Below are 21,046 nucleotides of genomic sequence, written 5' to 3' on the forward strand. Positions count from 1 at the left end.
TTTTAGCCAATCCACAATTTTGTATTTAATTTCAAAATGTATTAACGCAGTTGTATTTGTAATCTCTACTTCAAACTATCTTCAAAGTCTTAAATTTCAATTTTCCATATCGAACTCTAATTTTAAGGTCAAAGTTTTCGAAATAAGAGTCAACCGATTGTTCTTCAATCAAATTCAGATTTTCTGTGAAGTTTTAAGTTTAATTGACGACCCGGAAAGTTTATGGGATTGATTTAAAAACTATTTTGTGAAGAAATCATAGTCTAAAAGTTGCTGGAATATCGAATCAAGATTTAAGTGTTGATGTTCTTCGCGAGCTGCTTTTATTTATTTAGAAAAAAAAAATTTCTCTCTTTTCTTTCTCTGATAATTCCAATCACCTGCACAAGTTGTTTCTATTTCATATTACAAATCCTAATTCGAACCCATGTTACTGACTGTTATGGTATTTGGTCGATTACATTATGAAGAAGATGAATGAAGCTGCAAATAGTATAGAACAAATAAAAATCGTGTTATATCAGAAAAACTGAACCGGATCAATGGTTAGGGGGTTTATCGGGTTAACGAGTGGTCTCAGGTTCGACTCCAGGCTGGGACATGTTCTTTTTTTTAATCTCCTTTCTAAGGTAGTCTAATATTTTATTTATTATTATTATTATTATTATTATTATTATTATTATTATTATTATTATTATTATCATTATTATTATTATTATTATTATTATGTTCATGATTGTTATTGTTATTGTTATTATTATCATATTTATTAGAATTAGTACCATTATTATTATTGTTACAAATATTAATAATACGATTATTATTATCGTTAATATAATTATAACTATCATCATTATTATTATTTGTATTATCATTAAATAATCATTAGTATTACCATTATTATTATTATTATTATTATTATTATTATTATTATTATATAAAAACTTGATATGATGATAAAAATTAAATCTGATATGTTAAATCGCAAAAGTATAGTCAATATAAGATTAAGTTTATGATTATAATAAAAAATTGATATATTAAAATGATTATGAAAAATTTAGGTTATTATATGCGATCACTAAAAATTATAAAATAATAAAGTAATGAAAATGATGATATTATGTTTATAAAAAATAAATTTTGATAAATGATAATCTTATGTACTATTAATTTGAATTTTATTAAAATCATTATTTTTATTAAAAATATTATTATTAGTAAAAATATCATTTTTATTATCATTATTTTATTATTACTATTACTAGAGTTATAAATATAAGATTTTGGATATAAATTTTATTATGAAAACGATTAAGTTAAAATTTAAACGAATTATTAACTTTACTATTACTACCACTGTTATTATTTTTTTTTTTTTGAAAAGCAAGAAGGACTTATATTAAACAATCACGAATAGTACATGGTTGACTGGGCAACCTTAACAACACAATACATCACGAAAGAAATAGAGAAAACAAATTACACCGCCCTAAGCTAATTGCAAAGATTGCAACTAACAAAAGAGAGAAACTAAGGTTGTGAGAACCATTGAAGCCAATCCATAATATGACCCTTGCAACGTCGTGAAATCCAATCGTATGAAAGAACTTGAACCTCGCTAAATAAAGATGGGACCGTCTCGAGCTTATTCTTGAACACCTTTGCATTTCGATTCTTCCATATAATGTAACAAACCACCCAACAAACCGCTTGCCATTGGTTCCTTTTGTGATCGTGTGCTACGTAGCCGAAGGTACCATTAAAAATATCCTCATACCCGAATAAAGCCGAATTATACCCCCACCATTTAAGGACTTTCGCCCATATGTCTTTGGCCATTTGACAAGAAAAAAGTATATGTTCCACCGTCTCAATGTCACCATCACAAACCGGACATCTCACGCTGTTCAAATCGATGCCCCGTTTATCTAACTCGAACCTTACCGGTATACGACCTAATCTCGCCCGCCAAATAAACACCTCTACTTTTTTTGGAACCAAACCATTTCGCAACGACTCAATTGAATTAACCGCACGTGGTAGGATGACTTTGTCCACTAGAACCGAACAGTCCTTGACCATATATGTACCCTTCGAATTGAGATTCCAGCTCCAACAGTCTTTTTTATCTTCGATCAGCTGCAAGTTCCGAACAGTATCTCGCAATTCAGTTAGTTTACTATTCGTTCGTCCCATAGGTGGATAGGCCCAATTGCCGAGCCCATCTCCCTTAAATTCTTCAGTTTTGTTACTGATGTTGATATCTTTGTCAATCTCGAGCCTGTATAATCTTTTGAATTTGTCTTTGAGGCTTGCGTTCCCCACCCAAATGTCATTCCAAAAAGAGGTGCTTTTCCCGTCCCCGAGCAAGCTTATGAAAGACTTAGAGAAAGAAATCCCTAACCCGTCCACATGTTTTCCTGCAACACAAATAGAATTCCAAAGGCTAGCGTTTGGTTTTCGGACAAGCCCGTTTCCAAGCACAAGACCTCCATTAGAACCATAAATGCTACGTATTACGGCGACCCACAAAGTGTTAGTTTCGGTTTTAAACCTCCACCACCACTTACAAAGAAGAGCTAAATTTTTACTTTTTAAGGACATGATATTTAAACCTCCTTCTTCGTGAGGAAGAAGGATTTTTTCCCACTTAACCCATGACATTTTAGAGTTAGAACCCGTCCCGCCCCAAAAAAATTTTCGTCTCACACTCTCGAGAGAATTTAGCACACAAGTAGGGGCACGAAAGAGCGAGAAGTAATAGAGAGGTAGGCTAGAGAGAACCGACTTAACTAAAGTTAACCGTCCACCGAATGAAATCATTTTTGCTCTCCAGTCCGCTAACCTCTTGTTAAATTTCTCGATCACCGGGGACCAATCATTCAATTTCTTCATCTTATTACCCACGGGAATACCCAAATACATGAAAGGCAACCGACCTGCAAGACATGAACACCAAGACGCAAGAGCTTCCACGTTATCATTACTAATGCCTATCCCAAATAATTGACTTTTATTATAATTAACCTTCAACCCCGAAGCCCGTTCAAAACATTCCAACAAGTACATTAAATTTCGCGCATTACGTCTACTCCATTCGCCAAAAAAAATCGTATCGTCCGCATATTGCAAATGAGAAATGACGACTTTATCTTTACCCACCTCCACCCCTTTATACATCCCTCTCTCAACCGCCTTTTTCGTTAGGATATTAAGTCCCTCCGCTGCAATAATAAAAAGGAAAGGTGATAAGGGATCACCTTGGCGAACGCCCCTTTTAAGATTAAACTCACTTGTCGGAGACCCGTTTATGAGAATGGAGATTGTAGCCGATTTAAGACACGAGGAAATCCACTTACACCATTTGGTACCGAACCCCATACATTTCATCACTTCAAGAAGATAATCCCAATTAAGCGAATCAAAGGCTTTCTCGAAGTCTACCTTAAAAATTAGGCCGTGCTTTTTGTTTCGTTTAAGATCTTCGACCACTTCATTTGCAACTAACGCACCGTCTAGAATATATCTACCCCCAAGAAACGCACTCTGTTCCTTCCCTACAAGACTAGGTACCACTTTACAAATTCTCAAAGACAACACCTTCGCGATAATTTTATAATAACTGCAAATAAGACTAATCGGACGATAATCACTAAAACTCAGCGGGTCCGATTTCTTCGGAATAAGGGAAACAAAAGAGGCATTGCAACCCTTTGAAAACTCGCCAAAAACCCAAAACCAGTTGATAGCACCTACCAAATCATCTTTGATTATGGACCAAAACTTTTTGAAAAAACCAAAGTTGAACCACTGTTATTATTATAAAATTAATTATTTTCAATATTATTATTAAATCTAATGATTATTAGTATTAATATCAATAATTTAGTACTTTAATGATACCTAAATAAAAATATATTTTTTCATATATCATAATTATATTTATATTACTATTTTAATATAACACATATATATATATATATATATATATATATATATATATATATATATATATATATATAAATAACAATTGAAATAACAAATATTCTACTACATTAAATAAGTAAAATAGCATAAATTAATATATATAAACTGGTTTAATTTTCTATTACATGTTCAGTATATGTATTAATATATATAAATGATATAGGTTCGTGAATCCGAGGTCAACCCTGCATTGTTCAGTTTCGTCATATGTATTTTTACTACAAAATACATTATCGTGAGTTCATTTGATTCCCTTTTACTCTTTTACAATATAATTTTTGGGCCTGAGAATACATGCGCAACTTTTATAAATGTTTGACGAAATAGACACAAGTACTTAAAAACATTCTACGAATGAGTTATTATGACGTACACCGGATATCAGCCCTTTTAGTCTGGTAATCTGAGAATTTGGAAACCGATCTCCAAATTGACGCGAATCCTAAAGATAGATCTATGGGCACTAACGAGCCCCAGTCAGAGAATTTTAACTGCTTTAGTACTTTGAAATAGGTATACAACCGCCAGCTTTAAAAGATATAATCTGTTTGTGAGGTGTACACAACCATCATATTTAAAAGAGTGGCCTGATTGTATGTCTTTGCATGACCGTGCGAAATGCCGGTATGCGGGGGATATTCTATATGCATCTTGTTAAGGTCGATTACCAGGTGTTTGTAGTTCGTATGAATGACTTTTATCTCTATGCCGTGCGAAATGCCTGATATGAGATTATGTTTATGAAAGATATTAAAAATCGCGAGGCAACCTGTAGCGACCCGACAAAATCGTCATTGACGGCGCCGCTAACTTAGGTCCCGTTACGTGGTCGCAGTCCCTATTTGAGACTCGTTTGACCGAAATTATGTCGCATTCATTTGAAACGTATAAGACTTGCAAAGTTTAGTTTACAAAACTGCTCGATAACAAGTTTAGGTTTACAAAGGTATAAAGTATAAATGAAATAACTTGCGACATAAGTAGTTTAAAATCACGGTTGCTATAAATAGCGTAAGTATGTAAACAAAATGTTTGAAACCAAAGGTGCTATCACTAGCGTATGTATGTATGTATGCTTGACTCCAAGCAAGTATAAGTGTACGCGGAAGCATGTATCAAATAGCCATGTATGAACCTGAGAAACATATAGAAAACTGTCAACGAAAAACGTTGGTGAAATCATAGGTGTTTGTAAACGTTGTTTTTGAACCACAAGATTTTGTATTTCCATAACATTGATTATCTAAATCGTTTGCATTCCAAAAGTTGTTGTTTGTATCGCGAGCACCCAATTATCAAGACTTAACTGTTTTGCACCCTTTGCGTAGTGTTAGAACATACACTAGACCCGAAAATATATTTCATCCGCTAACGGTAGCGAACCGTCCGAATGAGGCTCGTCAAGCCCATGTGATCACATAATATAAGTTCACGTTTACACCCTGCAAGTGTAACTAATGATAATTGAATTGAGGCTTTTTGTTCAAACTCGCACGTGGAATGTTCGTTTCCGTACTTGTGTTCAAAGTATAAAAGTATGATACGTATATGTTTCTCATCCCATAGTTTAAAAGTATAAAAGTTGTTGAAAGATGGGACTATGATCTCACCTCGAGTGCACGAGTATAAATGTACTTCACAAAGTAACGTGTGCATGAAAGTTGCTTAGCCTTGACCTAAACAAGTAAGTTGTATCAATTAACCGGTTACGACACAAGGTCGGGCGAAATGTATTCAATTAGTCCTATGGCTCGTTACGACTCGAATATGTAGCATGTGAGTCACGTTATCAAGTTTCATGCAAGAATCAAGTATGAAAGCATGTTAGAACGATTGCATAAGTGTTTTGTTAAGTTTGACCAAAAGTAAAACTTGGTCAAAGTCAACAAAAAAGTCAACGGGGTCGGGTCGGGTCCCGAACTATTTTCCTAAGCTTAGAAATCATATATGAGCATGTTGTCCAAGTTTCATGTTGATCGGGGGTGCGTAGCATGCTTAGAATTGAACGAAAATTGACCAAAATGGGCAGTCTGCCTCAGATGCGCCGCATCTGAGGCAGATGCGCCGCATCTGCACCTGTATCAGCCATTTCTGGGCAGTTTAGCACTTAGGCGATTTCAACTTCAAACGATCATAACTTTTGACTCGTTAACATTCAAAACACGTATCTTATATCGTTGGAAAGGTAATTTAAAGAGGAACACAACTAAACACATTTCATGAATCAAATTCATCATTAACAATAATGAAAACCTCATCAAATGATCATTAAACGTTCAAAATCGAAGTTTCAAGTTCATAAAACGCATTTCCTAACTCGGGAATCCAATTTACACATACGATACATTGTTTTGAAGGTAATGAAACATACAATACAATTAAATACTTACTAACAACATTAACAAGCATTCAATGTATCAAAATCCCGTTTTAAAGTTCATCAAACCCTAACCAAAATCATGAATTCAACAATTTTGTAAAGAAAGCTTTTCTAAATCAACCTACACATCAATTTGAAACTAATGATGCTAGTAACACTTTTAATACATGAACTTTAACATTTAAACAACATTAACTCATCCAAAATCAAAGATTAAGCACACCCATTTCAAGTTCATGCTAGTTACTCCAAAAACAACAAATCGAGCAAACCAAACATATATTCATGTTAGACTTGAGCCATAGACACTAACTAACACCATTTCAAGTATATAAAACGAATTTAGAGAAATCTAGAGTTTTTAGAAACCTTACCCCAAATAGTGAAATTGGTACCAATTCGAAGAGGATGAAGAGAGGATCACGAATATGTAATTTGTTTTGATGTTTGCTTGCTTGAATTGATTTAGATGATGAATCTTTAAAGATGTTTAAAATGGTTTCTTGGTAACTAGAGAGAAAAGAGAGAAATGGAAGAGGAAGTGAATGAGTGGTGGTAGTGGTGGGTTGACTAGTTGACCTAGTCAACTAGTTTGCCCACTTGACGCCAATAGTCCCTCGAGTTTAAAAGCGGGTGCGGGATTTAACCGAACGGATATTTTAAACACGCGAGAGTAAACGGAATGTGTTATAATCCAATAACGAAAATATTAAGAACATTAGTTAACGAAAGTTTTAATTTAGATAATGGAAGATATTATTAAAAAAAAGACGGTGTTAAAATAAATTTAACGGAAAAACGCGGAATGTTACACAACCTACGGGGGAGAAAAGGATACGAACCTACTCTGCTAAGCATTACGAAATATGGTTTTGTACACGAGATAGGTGTACTGTATTTAAATCTCGTGGTCTATTAAAATGATGAATTTTATTGTTTACGATAAACCTATGAACTCACCAATCTTTTGGTTGACACTTTAAAGCATGTTTATTCACAGGTATTAAAGAAATCTTCCGCTGTGCATTAGCTCATTTTAGAGATCTTACTTGGAGTCATTCATGGCATAATTCGAAAGACGTTGCATTCGAGTCATTGAGTTCATCAAGATTATTATTAAGTCAATTATAGTTGGATGGTGGATATTATGAAATGGTATGCATGCCTGTCAATTTTCGATGAAAAGAAAGTTTGTCTTTTAAAAACGAATGCAATGTTTGTAAAATGTATCATATAGAGGTCAAATACCTCGCGATGTAATCAACTATTGTGAATCATTTGTAATTGATATGGACTTCGTCCAGATGGATTAGGACGGGTCATGAAATTATTAAAGTACAAGTATTATTTGCATATTTTAATCTTTTAATGACAACTTTAAGGGTTGTCATTAGCATTTCCTTCTATGGCGGAAAAGGATAAAAACCGAATGAAAGAAATGTGTATTCTCGAGTGTGAGAAAAGCATTAAATTTTAGGATTTATGATTATTTTTTTAATTGGATGGGAAACAATAACTTAAGATAATTTTGTCTAAAAATCTTAACTTTTTTGAGCCGTTGGTCCCTCCATTATACACCAAAAAGCTTTAGTGTCTTTCCGATTTTTTTAGGCTAACAACATCCTTCCATTATCCTATTTAAATGTACTGAGTCCCTCCACCAGCCATCCGTTTAAATTCAACGTTAAGTGTCATCACGTGCCTGAAACGTGATGGATATTTTCGTCCTTTTACCCTTTTTAAAATTAGATTTTTTTCCTGATTAGAATTTTATTATTATTATTATTATTATTATTATTATTATTATTATTATTATTATTATTATTATTATTATTATTATTATTATTATTATTATTATTATTATCTTTTGGTTTAAAGTAACACATAGCTTTTTTTATTTTATTCTTTTTACCTTTAAAAAATACATTTATTATCTTCTGATAAAAATTTGTACCCATTATCGAAATACGTATTGTAATATTATCAAAACATTGTTTCATATATATGAGGTAACTATGTATTAGTGTAAATGATTTCACACTTGCATAGTAATCATTACTAATGAAATAATATATTTAAGATATACTTCGTAGATTCAAATCATTTCTCAGAACTATTTTACAAAAGGTTTGTACGATATGCATATTGTGATTATACCACCAAAATAGTGTTTTATGTGTTGCTGCAAACGATCTCTCACCGGAATACGCGATGCATATCTATTGTTGAAAAAATGTTTAAGATATATAGTCAAATCATCTTCCGCAACTAAGTGGGGCCATCATTGTACTTGTTATTGCTCAAATATCACATAGTAATGACTAGAGCTATAATTTATCATCATCAAACACTCAACAAATTTAACATCTTCATCAATAATAAAAATAAATAAATAAATAAAATCACATATATATTACCAGAGTTCATCATCATAAGAAATCTTGTTATTCGCCATTTCATTTTTTCATATTTGAAGTTCGAAGCTTGTTATAAACCTGCAACTCGACCTCGGTAACTTCTACAAAACGATTATAACCTCGTAACCATCGGTAGCCTCATAACCGATGGTAACCTCCACAAGACGATCGGTAACCTCGTAACCTCCACGAAACAATCGATAAGCTCGTTTCTTACTCGAAAATATATTTCGGCAATAGACAACGGTTTTTGTCATCTTTGATATTTTAGAATAAAAAGATGAAGTTGATAAACTAACATGTGTATTAACGAAAAAAAGAGAATGACAATTTTACCCTCATGTGCTTGACACATGACATGCAGCAGCAGCAACAACAACAATACTCAATTCCACGAAAGTGGGGTATGAGAGAGGTGGGTGTAGACAATCATTCCTCGTACCCTAGATTAGAAGGAAGTCACTACTCCACCCGCGGGTATAAAACCCGCGACTAGATAAGGTCGTCCCTCCCTCTACTCTAAAGCAAAAGAGATTGCTTTCTAAAGGACCTCCGGTCAGAAATGCTCATAAAAACGAAATAGGGAGGGCAAATGATACGTACCTGAAAGAGTTATGTGCGCCTCGAAAGATGCAAGCATACACAGTAACTATTAAAGAGAACACATATAGCAGTTAAGCATGACACATGACATGCTTAACATAATTATTTGACGGATGTTAGCATTTTCAACTCTCCACGCAACTATTGCATACTATGAGGATTCGTCACGTTAACTCCCCACACAATTTTTTTCATAATAATATAACAATAATAATTAAAAATTAATTAATAATAATTAATAATATAAATAATAAATAAATATAAATAAATAGAGTAATGTTTAATGTTTATATTTATATTTATATTTATATTTAATTACTAGTCAAAGACCCGCGAATTCGCGGGTTTTATTTAAAAAATTATTAATATATAACAATAATCTAAACAACTATTTGTAGATTCAAATGTTGCATATGAAATAAGTTGGAAGGATGTTGACAGTTTTTAAACACGGGTGTTTCAAAACTTTTAAACATAAGACTATGTAGAATATATATTTCTATAAAAGTTATAAAAGTTATTAGGTAGTAGAGACAACATGTAAATAAAAATAACATAATTAATTCATCAACTACAAAATATAAAACAATAAAAACTAAATGAATCAACTAATATCAAATCATATTCAAACTTCATACCAATGCAAATGAAGCAACTAATATCAAACCTTATTCAAACTTCATACTAATGCAAAAGACGTATATCGTCCACTTCATTTTTAAAAGTAAACCAAACCTCCAAAGCGAACTCAAATGACATCATTATAAATTATAAATTTAGTTAAAGTACCTTACCAAATTTAGTTAAAGCACCTTACCAAATTATTATTTACCCACGTCATAATGCAAAGCAATATCAAAGGAAATCAAAATAAAGAGATGCGTTACAATTATAACAATAGCCTAACTAAAAAGAAAAAGATTTGTGGTTCTGCAAAGACTTTTCAAAACCATAAAGCAAAATTGACATGAACTATAACTATATGAATCTTGAATTGTGTCCAATATAATAACCAAAAAGGAAAATCCATACTGATAATGTATCAGGAAAGCATAACAACCATTTAGTACACGTATTAAATAGTTTTATGCAAAAAAAAAAAAAAGTAGAGAAAAAGTTAAAATAAACATTACATATACAAAGAGAGTGAAAACCTCACTTATATAGAGGAAACAAACACGAGCAAAATACCTTCAAAAACACAAACATGCACAACACAATCAGAATACACATTGGAAATATCGGGAAAAATTATCACAAACATAAATAACACATGACATTTAACTTGAAAAGCAAAGCTTGTACCAAACCTGAAAAAGATACTGTAATCGAAAGCCGAACACACAAATTCGATGCAAACACATTTGTAAAAAGTATAAGAAACAAAGAAGCAAAAAGAAAAAAAGAAAAGTAAAATATTCGGTAAGACTCTTACAATTATATGATTAACAGATGAAACAAAAAATATAGAGTATTAGTGTTGTAACAAACAAAGTACCAAATCAGTGAGGTTTTCTTCGACTATCACTTATTTCGAAGCTTCCAGTACCCAAAATCAAAACATATAGGAGCATACCAAATTCTATTCCGTTTTAACAACCCAGATTATAGATGGTGTAACCATTTACAGCAACATCACTTCACTACAGAACAATCGATTGTGAACGGAAGTGCTCCAAATTAACCTGCATGATCATTTATTTATGAACTATTATAGGTCAAAAAGGGTCAATTCTGCCAAATGGCTCAAAAGTTTCCCAAGCACCGAAGTACGCAACACGCCAACCTCTTAAAGTTGTTTTGAGAACTGAAATTGTTATTGTAATAATTTAATTTAATAATCACTTAAAACACTAAAGATTTACAAAAATATGTTTAAAAAAATTCAACCTACCCATATTGTCATGTCCATTTAAAATAATTGTCTAATATAAAAAACCTATTTTCAAGCCTTAAGAAGATAAAACCTATTAAATGATCGAAAAAATGAGTAAAAGAAAAAATATACTTAAACATTACCCGTGACGAGACAACTTTGATAATGAGCTGAGGCAGCCCTGTTTCAACGCATCTTTAAACCTAGATAATATATTGTAAAACTAAATTTATCAGAAACATATACGATTAATCGAAAGATTTCATGGATTCAAAATATGCTTATAATAAACTCTAATAAAATCATTTATAACCACAATTTTCAACTTACCACATACAACTCATAAAGAAATATGTAAGCAATCAATTGCCCTTTCAAAAAAGAAATATAAGCAATAATCACTGTCAACTGCAAACACAAGTATACATTTTTTATTAATCACATGTGCATTTTTTAAATTAAATAGAATACAAAGTTTGAGTTTGAACTCGAGTCATGTAGCTATGCGTTAATTATTTCTTGCACTTCAGCATATCTGAAATGCTAAACAAAAGTCAAACCAGTGAGTCAAACAGGAACATGAGCCTTCAGCATCTCTGGAATGTCATTTTCCCATCCGCTGAAGGTCCCAAAAGTAATGAAATTCTGCAAACTTAGATTTATGAATATATAATCATCAGAGTAAATATAAATGAATTGCACGATCCAACTAAAATTGTTAAGGATGGTTATATGATTTTTAGAGATCGGGAGCAGTCAGAATAAGTGCATTAACATCTTTTGTCAAGCATTGCTATTTCATTAGAAAGTTTTCAAACCTCGATGTATATGAAACTTGTATACCTTAAATGTATCAATATGAAAGTTGACAAAAAAGGGTAACTCTCTGCTTCCGGTGTTGATATTGAAACATTACCCAGGCTCCATTTACTTCGATCTTCAACAACAACTACAATTTCTACACACTAAAAATTACAAAGATGTTAAAAAATAAAAAAAATACAAAACCCGAATTTGTATAATAATCAATGATCTCGGTAGAAACCCTAATTAGAAAAAGAAGATGACAAAATTACGTACCCTATACTTTGAAATCGTATACCTCTTAGTCGCAAATCGTAGAATTGAGACTCCTGTTCATGGTTTTTCTACTGCAGAAAACCCTAATTTCAATAAACTAAATCAAAGAACTGTTAATTTGGGTGAGATTTTAGGCGATAATTAAGGGTTCTAGTTGAAGTAGCGATTGACTGAATTGTGAATACTTTAAACGAATAAGTTACAAATTTCCTCCTTAAAACACGTTGGAGCATTAATGGATGAAATTAACAGATTTGACTAAATCAAACATCTATTATTGTGGAATTATACAGATTTTAAAATATGATATACACGATTTTATAGAAACTGAAATTATTTCCGTATTTGTATTTATGGGTTTGACTTTTTTTTAATAATAACGTGTTTTCCTAAATAATTGTCAACTTTCCTAGTTTGTTGCATGGAATTTATATTAATAGGGGTAGTGTTAGTAATCACTAATTAAAATGAAATTTGTATTAAGTAATAATCATTTCATCTTTTGATCCAAGGGTTGCAATTAATTTATAGGAATAAATAAATGGTCAAGATCTCTTTATTGGAAACAATATTACTTACTTTGACTTTTCTTTTAATAAGAAGAGAGGGATATTTTTTATATTTAATTATATTATATTATATTATATTATATTATATTATATTATAATTATATTATATTATATTATATGAAATATGCAATGAAATGAATAAAATAAAATAAAAAGTAAGAGAGTATAGTTGAATGTGTGTGTGAGAGAGAGAGGGATTTGTCTCCTTTGCATATCATTCAGACATCCTCCTGATTTACATCGCTCGCTTGGTAGGGTTTCTCTATCTATAATTATAATTATCTAAATCTAATTCTGAATTCTAAATCAGACAGAGTAATCTCTATTAAGAGCGATCGATCGATTGTTGAAACTAAGGTTGTATGTATGGATATCATGAAAACAACTTCATATCTGGATGAATTATCATCTTCTTCTTCACCTTCACCATCACATCAAAAGTAAGATTCAGTTATCTCTAGTATGTCATTTTTTTCATTAAAGATTGTTTTTTCGATGCCAATTTTAATAATTTTGATTAACTGTAGCTCAATTTTGATATTTAGTTATGAAATGTTGATATTGGATACAATTTAGTGGCCTGATCTGGTTTTCTTTGTGGAATTAGGATAATTAGGTGATTTTTGCTACTTGGAGTAATTAGTATAATTGTAATTTAGCCTAATTGTGCTAGATCTTTATCTCTTTTCAAGCTATATGTTGGATCCCTGGTGCTATAGTCTGTCAATAAATTTTTAATTTTGGGATCTTATTTATTTATCTATATCTATTTCAATTCTATTTATTCTTATAAATTAGACCATCTTATACTAGCAAAGTTATTTCATGCTCAGGTTTTTATTTAACATTTTGTTTGTCTGCTTGTTGGGATAGTGTTAAATAATTGCTTCATTAAATCAGTAAAATAGATGCTTATTTTATATAGATTTTGTGTGTTGTGGTGGTGGTTATAAGATTTTATTACTTTTGGGTTTAGTTAGTTTATGTCCCGACTCTGAAACGAATGAACGTTTTTTATCATGTTTGAAGTTGGCACAGTTATGTTAATGGTGAAAATTGTTGGATATTAGTCGTCTAACTAATTGTTTATCCTTTTCAGTTGTAGGAATGTGTTCCACATGTTGAGCAACAGAGAAATAGCTCCAATAACAAAAAAGTATCTACCCAGAAAGCAAGTTGGTAAAACTTCCAATCACAATTACCGGTCGTTTGTTAATCCCAAAAGTCAAAGTGCAAGGGATTCAAGGCGTGAACTTTATTCATGGTACTTGTGTTGATATCGGTTTAATTTATGTTATTTACACATCTAACTATTTTTATAATCAAACCGATTAAAATTGCAACAATATATTTGTCTAGGGTGGAGGCCGAGTCGTTGAGGTGTTTATCAGCCAAGTATTGTTCATTAATGCCTTCGCCAAGGTCAACAATTGCTGCAGCATTTAGTTCAGATGGGAAAATTCTTGCTTCTACTCAGTATGTTACTGGCCGTATTTTTTATTTTTGATTGTTGTGACTAGTGTATTTTTATTTACTATATTAATCAATGTCACTCATTTTCTGGTTTACAGTGGTGATCATACAGTGAAAATAATTGACTGCCAAACTGGGACATGTCTAAAGGTTTTGAGTGGACATCGAAGAACACCTTGGGTGGTAAGATACAAATACATTAAGCCTCTTATACTATTTTGTTCTATTAATAGTTGATAGAGTTGCCAATATTATTGTAGTTGGGTGGTAAGATACTAAGATACAAATATATTTTAACGTTCACACCATATTAATTACATATCTGAAATGGCTCCAACAAAAAAACTAGCTTTAATATACAAAAGTGAATGCAACCTCTTACTCGTTCAATTCAAACTTTATATGATTATTGTGAATTTAGTATCACTTTTGTAATCATAATTGTTTGCGTTGTCCATCTATCTATAGACTAGTAAAATTGACATAAAAGTGTTTGTGGGCCAACGTAACCGGCACAAATAATAAAAGTTAACCGTTTTAACTCAAGTTCATGTTGCATTATGCCAACATGTCCATATCTCCATCTCAGCTTAACTTTATTGCTTCACTAGTAGTTCACTCCTTAATCTAGACAAGCTTGACTATCTTCACATGAAAATAATTTGATGCCTAAAGTTCTGTTAACATATTATTTTTCTTTCTTTGTTATGTTGGGTGCTTTATATACTCAACTTTGTAGTCTAGGGATGTATGAAAATGTGGACTTAGTTATGATATGCGATTAATGAGATAATTTAGATTGTCGTTCCCACATATTGTCTTCATTGACCTAATACAATCTCAATTTATCGTGACTTATATATATGGTCATTTGTTAAACCCCATTAATCTGTAACTGTTGATTCTACAGGTTAGATTTCATCCATTGCGTCCAGAAATACTTGCTAGTGGGAGCTTGGACCATGAAGTTCGTTTGTGGAACGCAAATACATCAGAATGCATAGGATCTCGTGATTTTTGTAATTACTAAACATTATCTTTCCCTTTTTAATGAATTTGTAAATTTGTTAATGAAAAATGTTATGGCTTTTGCTTTGGAGGTCGTAAATTAGGGGGTCCAGCCGGTTGTCTTATCCGAAAACACCTTGACAAAAAAGATTAGTTTTTAAATAACCACAAAGTCATTCAAGTATGACTACAAAAGGTTATATTGTTTAAATGGCATCTTTATGCCTTTTTTTCTTTCTTTTTTTTTTTTAAAAAAAAAAGGCAAGCCCCTAAAGTGTAGCTAGTGGGGATTGAACCTGGGTCTCCTATGGACATCTTCATGCATTAGAAGTATAAACTGGTTCATAAATAATTAGTGACATGTTTTTGCATTAGAAGTATATTTTGGGCGATTCTTACCCTTTTTGATCCAGTAGATATATAACATAAACTGGTTCGTCATCAACACCTTTACGTTTACCTTGTATGATGTATGAATATATCTAGGTACATGCGATCCTCGCATCAAGATGAAAGTTAGCACATCAAAACATACTTGTACATATGCTTATATATATTTTTTAAGTGTGAAAATTTGTGATCACCTTACGTTTTTCTTATTCGTACGTATCACAGATCGGCCTATTGCTTCCATTGCATTTCATTCTGAAGGAGAATTGCTGGCAGTTGCTGCAGGCCATAAGGTGTTGTTACTAACTTAATCGCAATCTTGTATCTTTAATGCGTTTTATTTTTTTATTTTTTTTCTGTATCTTTTCAATTTCAGCTATATTTATGGCGGTATAACAACAAAGGAGAAACCGCTTCACCTGCAATTGTACTAAGAACTAGACGTTCGCTTCGTGCTGTGCATTTCCATCCCCATTCCAACCCGTTAATGTTAACCGCTGAGGTAAGATTCCTATATGGTTTTGAACAGAGGTGGCAATTTCGACCCATAAACCATATTTCAAATGCTTAAACTTTTTTTTACAGGTGAATGATCTTGATTCTTCAGATTCTACAATGGCACCTGCAACATCTTTGGGTTATTTACAGTATCCCCCTCCTGCTGTATACATGGGCAATATGCATCGCATCGATCGGCTAACTTTAGCTGCTGAATTACCATTAATACCCTTACCTCTCTTCTCGTCCCCTTCAATTCCTATACCTGGTTCACAACTTGTGGGCCCAAATATCAGACCTTTAGAATCTTCTAATCAACAATATGACCCGTTGATGGCTTCTTCCTTACCTAATCAAGTTCATTACCATCAAAACACACCTTCAAACATGGATATATCCGATGTTCCTGAATCTGGGTCGGGTCAGTTGGGTCGGGTCAGTTGGGAATTACCTTTTATGCAAGGATGGTTAATGGGTCACAATCAAGCTGCCACATCAGCAAACCCTGAAGCTACTTTGGTTATGCCATATAATATGAATCAGGTGCCGGTCAACGAGTCAAACGAGGGCGATAATTCAATTCCTATGATTAGTCGAATACAGTCTCAAATATCAGCATCACTTAGTGCAACTGCAGCTTCCGAGTTGCCTTGCACCGTTAAGCTAAGAATATGGGCCCACGAGGCTAATAATCCGTGTGCTTTACCCAAGGCCGAACGATGTCGTTTAACGATACCGCATGCTGTACTTTGTAGTGAAATGGGGGCCCATTTTTCACCTTGTGGGAGATATTTAGCTGTTTGTGTTGCGTGTGTGCTTCCTCAGTTTGAAGCTGATTGTGGGACCCAACGCCATCAAGAAACACGGGGCCCGGGAACATCTCCGACACGTCATCCTATTGCTCGTCAAGTTATCTATGAACTTAGAGTATATTCATTAGAGGAGTCAAAGTAGGTTTCCATTCTGTTATAAAATTCTTAATTATGTTTTACTATTTTACTTTTTTATGCCATAATTTTTACATTTTTTTTTTTCAACTTATGCAGTTTTGGTTCGGTACTTATCTCGAGGCCGATTAGAGCTGCTCACTGTTTAACTTCCATCCAGGTAAATATTTTTAAATTTTATGTGTAAATATAGAAAAAAACCATAAACAATTAAACATAATGATAAACTTTAACGTAATTTAGCAATTTGTTCATTTGTTGAAAAACTCTAAAATTCCAGTTTAAATTTATATTCGTATTAAAATGTTGAGCAATTTTGACTTTGACCAACATATCAGATTTTGACATATTAACCGACGTTGACTGATTAATTAAACCTTTTATGTATTATTTTAGAATCTTCATTCGAACCGTGTTTCTTACAATAAACTTTTTTATGAATTAGTTAAACTATTTTTGCTTGCCTTCGTGTCCAAAACCATATGTCAGTTGCATATATACGTACGTTTTTTGATTGTTGACATAAGTTGTGTTGTAGTTGGAAACTCGGGCTATATTAGAGTCCATCAAGCCTTGGATACTGATTGTAAAATTTTAATAGTATTTTTTTTTTTTTTTTTTTTTTTGTTTGTTTGTTTGTCGGCTCTATTTTTGAGTCAACAGCAAGCGTCGATTTATTGGCGTCTTGACTGCCGTTTAGAGCCTAAATTGAATTCCAGGCAGGATTTAAAACCCATGGAAATTTGCATTTTCATGGTGTTTCAATTTTATTTTTAATTTAATTTTACTTTTAAAAAAAAAAAAAAATTTCCTACTTATTGGCCGGAGGTCCACTCGGAAGCAATCTCTTTATCCGTAGAATAGAGAGAGGGATGACTTTCTCTACTTTTGAGAGTGTTTCACTCTGGGTGGAGAAATGACTTGTTTTTATTCTCGGATAGGGGAAGGATTGTCTACATCTCACCTCCCCCATACACCACTCATGTGGTATTGGGTTTTGTTATTGTTGTTGTTGTTGTTGTTGTTGTTGCCTTTTTTTTGTTTGATTATAATCTTTTGTGACACCTTTTTCACAGTATGGTACTAATTACTGTAATCTGTTTTAATTTTGGGTTTTTTTTTTTTGGTTCTAGTTTTCACCTAGTTCTGAGCACATACTACTTGCATATGGTCGGCGACACAGTTCTCTTCTTAAAAGCATCGATATCAACGGGGATGCTTCTTTATCTATTTACACTGTTTTGGAGGTAATTATGGTTATTTTCACTCAGTTATTTTTCCTACAAATACTAGAGAATCATGTCACAAGGTCTGTGCATGATTGTATTGAGCTATAAAATTTGCTATTTAAAGTTTATTTTTATTATGATGATTATGGTTATGATATCCATATAATTATCCAATTTGATAAGATATTTTGCATATAAAAATTTCAGGTATATAGAGTTTCAGATATGGAACTCGTGAGTGTGCTTCCTAGTGCAGAAGACGAGGTGAACGTAGCTTGTTTTCACCCTTTTTCTGGAGGTGGTATCGTTTACGGGACAAAGGTGTGTATTCCACTACTAAAGGCAGCACTTCCTTTTTTTTTGGTTGAGTTTTTTTACTTTTTTATTTTTGATTTTATTTAAAATGTCTTTATTTAAAGGAAGGGAAGCTTAGAATCCTTCAATCTAGTGGTGCTAAACGGATGAAATCTTCCAAATCTGATGAGTTTCTTGAAGCACAAATGGACTTAGAATAATAGTACAGGTAATCATTTGGATATATTGTATCAATAGTCTAAGCTTAAGTTTTTGAGATATGTGGCTTATGTTTGTTTGTCTGCAGGGTCAGATTCACACTTTGTTAGAATGTTTAAAGACAATGAAATATACTTTATATATAGGTACGTACCTAAATTACCTAATTCGAAGTAGATTTCCATCCTTCCTGAGAACTAACGAAAAACAAATATATAAATATAATTGTCGGTTTTGCAAACTTTAATATTACTCAGCGATACCCTTTTCCATGTGAAGTGCTTTTTTTTTTTATTTATTTTTTTTTTATGTAGATTACTGGCTTCTAGCTATAAAATTATCGCCCATCATGTTTAAAATGGTCGAAGAACACTTGGGTCTTGTTTCGTTCACGGAATCTGACAAGGATATGCTACTCTCTAATCCAGCCCAACAACTTCAATTCCATTCCATGTCAATAAAAAACACAATTTTCATATTCCATGGAATTTATCAATTCCAAACCTTCGGATTCCAATTCTTTTGACACATTCCATTCCTCCCAAAAACAATTTTCCAACCAAACGGGCCTCCTTATAGTTTACATACAAAAGTAATCATATTAAGAAACTTTTACCATTTAGACTTTCTTGGCAAATGTAGTTGTTTTTCTGTGTTTGCGTAAGACAAAAAACAAATGAAATCGAAAATGAAAATTGTTGATACTTTCAATGGTATAATAATAGTGAACTGCAAATTTTGTTGACAGGAACTTGCGCCAGCTTTCCTAACTGATGCTGCTAGCTGGATTTGGTTCCGTGGTCTGCTACTTTGGTTTTTTCTTTTACTTGCGTTTTGACCATTTTCTTGTATGTTTGACCATGTACGATATGTTTGTTAACGAGGCAGTTGTATACCTGACAAGCCGCCATAGCTCATGGCTACCTGCGGTTGTAATTAGGTTTAAGGGATCCACTGCGTCTGTAAATTACCAACAGTGTGTTTCTCGTTGTAAACTTGTAACTTTGTAGAGATCTCCTTCACATTTCTTAGTGAATGTTGTCTCTTTTTTGTTGTTCTCATTTGTTTTTAAAGAGGATAAATAGCTTGCGCTTCGCTGCGGGGTGTTTTGTCTGTTAATTGAACGTTTAAAAAAAGAAATGAATGAAAAAGGAAGGGAGGAAAAGGAAGTAAAAAAGATTTAAAAAAATAACTTCGTTGCGAGATGGTTTGGTCGGTTAATGGTCGGTTGATTTAAAATTTTATAATAATGGTTGACAATCGGTTAATTAAACGTTTAACCTGTGCTTTGATACGAGTTGCGTTATTAAGAAGGTGTTTTATTACGTGGATTGAAATGGATTTCTGGTATTGGCCCTGCTTTGCTGGGGCTGGCGGAAGAAAAAGTAGTGGAGGGAAAAAAAGAAAAGAGGCTGCGTAATTGTGAGGAAAAAAGAGTTACCTACCGCATATGGACATAAAATAAAATTTAAAAAATAAAAGCGAGTTACTAAGATTAAGTTCAATTAAGACTTTTTTGTGTCGTTGATCCCTCCATTATACACTAAAAAGCTAACTGCGTTCCTCCGTTTTTTTTGGCTCACAGCATACTTCCATTGTCCTATTTAAACGTACTGAGTCCCTTCGTCAACCTGTCATCCAAATCATCCGTTAAGTACCATCACGTGAGTAACACGTAATGAGTATTTTCGTCTTTTTTTTCTCTCCTTTTCAGTCTTCAAGACCTTCACGTGCTTATATGTATTCTTTTCCTCTCCCATTTGTCACACCAAGATCGTATGAACCCCAACTCTTACAAGCAAAAATTGATATCAAGCTCAAAGTTACACTTTTTGTAACTGAACAAGGAAAGAAAAAAACTTGAAATGGAAATTAAGAGACACAGATTCATTAAACAAGACAATACCTAAAATCTTCTGATCTTCAACTCTTTAATTTTACCATCAAAATCTTCAACTCTTTATACATTACTTCGTACGACGTTCATATCAAACCAACAATATTATATTTAACCAACAATTTCAAATTCAAATAACATATCTACTAATAAAATCAAATAAAAAGAACACGTAA

The 21,046-nt window shown here is 32.5% G+C and overlaps 2 protein-coding genes across 2 annotated transcripts; one reads left to right on the forward strand and one right to left on the reverse strand.

Annotated features, from left to right (window-relative positions):
* Window positions 1–1,533: 1,533 nt before the first annotated feature.
* LOC139902525 (uncharacterized) lies at window positions 1,534–9,044 on the reverse strand. Its single transcript, XM_071885139.1, has 3 exons — window positions 8,907–9,044; window positions 2,849–3,786; window positions 1,534–2,557 (listed from the first exon to the last, which is right to left on the reverse strand). Exons 1-3 carry the CDS (start codon window positions 9,042–9,044, stop codon window positions 1,534–1,536), a joined length of 2,100 nt encoding a protein of 699 aa, XP_071741240.1.
* A 4,019-nt stretch (window positions 9,045–13,063) lies between these two features.
* LOC139899212 (uncharacterized) lies at window positions 13,064–20,031 on the forward strand. The gene is made up of 14 exons (XM_071882036.1): window positions 13,064–13,355; window positions 14,015–14,179; window positions 14,275–14,391; window positions 14,487–14,571; window positions 15,299–15,407; window positions 16,012–16,079; window positions 16,163–16,288; window positions 16,372–17,234; window positions 17,331–17,391; window positions 18,365–18,478; window positions 18,668–18,781; window positions 18,880–18,983; window positions 19,062–19,119; window positions 19,722–20,031. The coding sequence occupies exons 1-12, from the start codon at window positions 13,282–13,284 to the stop codon at window positions 18,973–18,975; spliced, it is 1,992 nt and encodes a 663-aa protein (XP_071738137.1). The 5' UTR covers window positions 13,064–13,281; the 3' UTR covers window positions 18,976–18,983; window positions 19,062–19,119; window positions 19,722–20,031.
* Window positions 20,032–21,046: the final 1,015 nt, after the last annotated feature.

The sequence above is a fragment of the Rutidosis leptorrhynchoides genome, chromosome 3, assembly GCF_046630445.1.
Source record: "Rutidosis leptorrhynchoides isolate AG116_Rl617_1_P2 chromosome 3, CSIRO_AGI_Rlap_v1, whole genome shotgun sequence".
NCBI classification, from domain to species: domain Eukaryota; kingdom Viridiplantae; phylum Streptophyta; class Magnoliopsida; order Asterales; family Asteraceae; genus Rutidosis; species Rutidosis leptorrhynchoides.

Bases quoted from the DNA above. Each gene is read 5' to 3' on its own strand.
- LOC139902525 (XM_071885139.1), bottom strand. From the start codon at position 9,044: ATGACAAAAACCGTTGTCTATTGCCGAAATATATTTTCGAGTAAGAAA. The intron at 3,787-8,906 runs GTTATAATCGTT...TTTTTCAAAAAG, and splicing joins AGGCTACCGATGGTTACGAG to TTTTGGTCCATAATCAAAGA. The intron at 2,558-2,848 runs GTTAGCGGACTG...GTGGTGGTGGAG, and splicing joins ATCGAGAAATTTAACAAGAG to GTTTAAAACCGAAACTAACA.
- LOC139899212 (XM_071882036.1), top strand. From the start codon at position 13,282: ATGGATATCATGAAAACAACTTCATATCTGGATGAATTATCATCTTCT. The intron at 17,235-17,330 runs GTAGGTTTCCAT...CAACTTATGCAG, and splicing joins TATTCATTAGAGGAGTCAAA to TTTTGGTTCGGTACTTATCT. The intron at 18,782-18,879 runs GTGTGTATTCCA...CTTTATTTAAAG, and splicing joins GTATCGTTTACGGGACAAAG to GAAGGGAAGCTTAGAATCCT.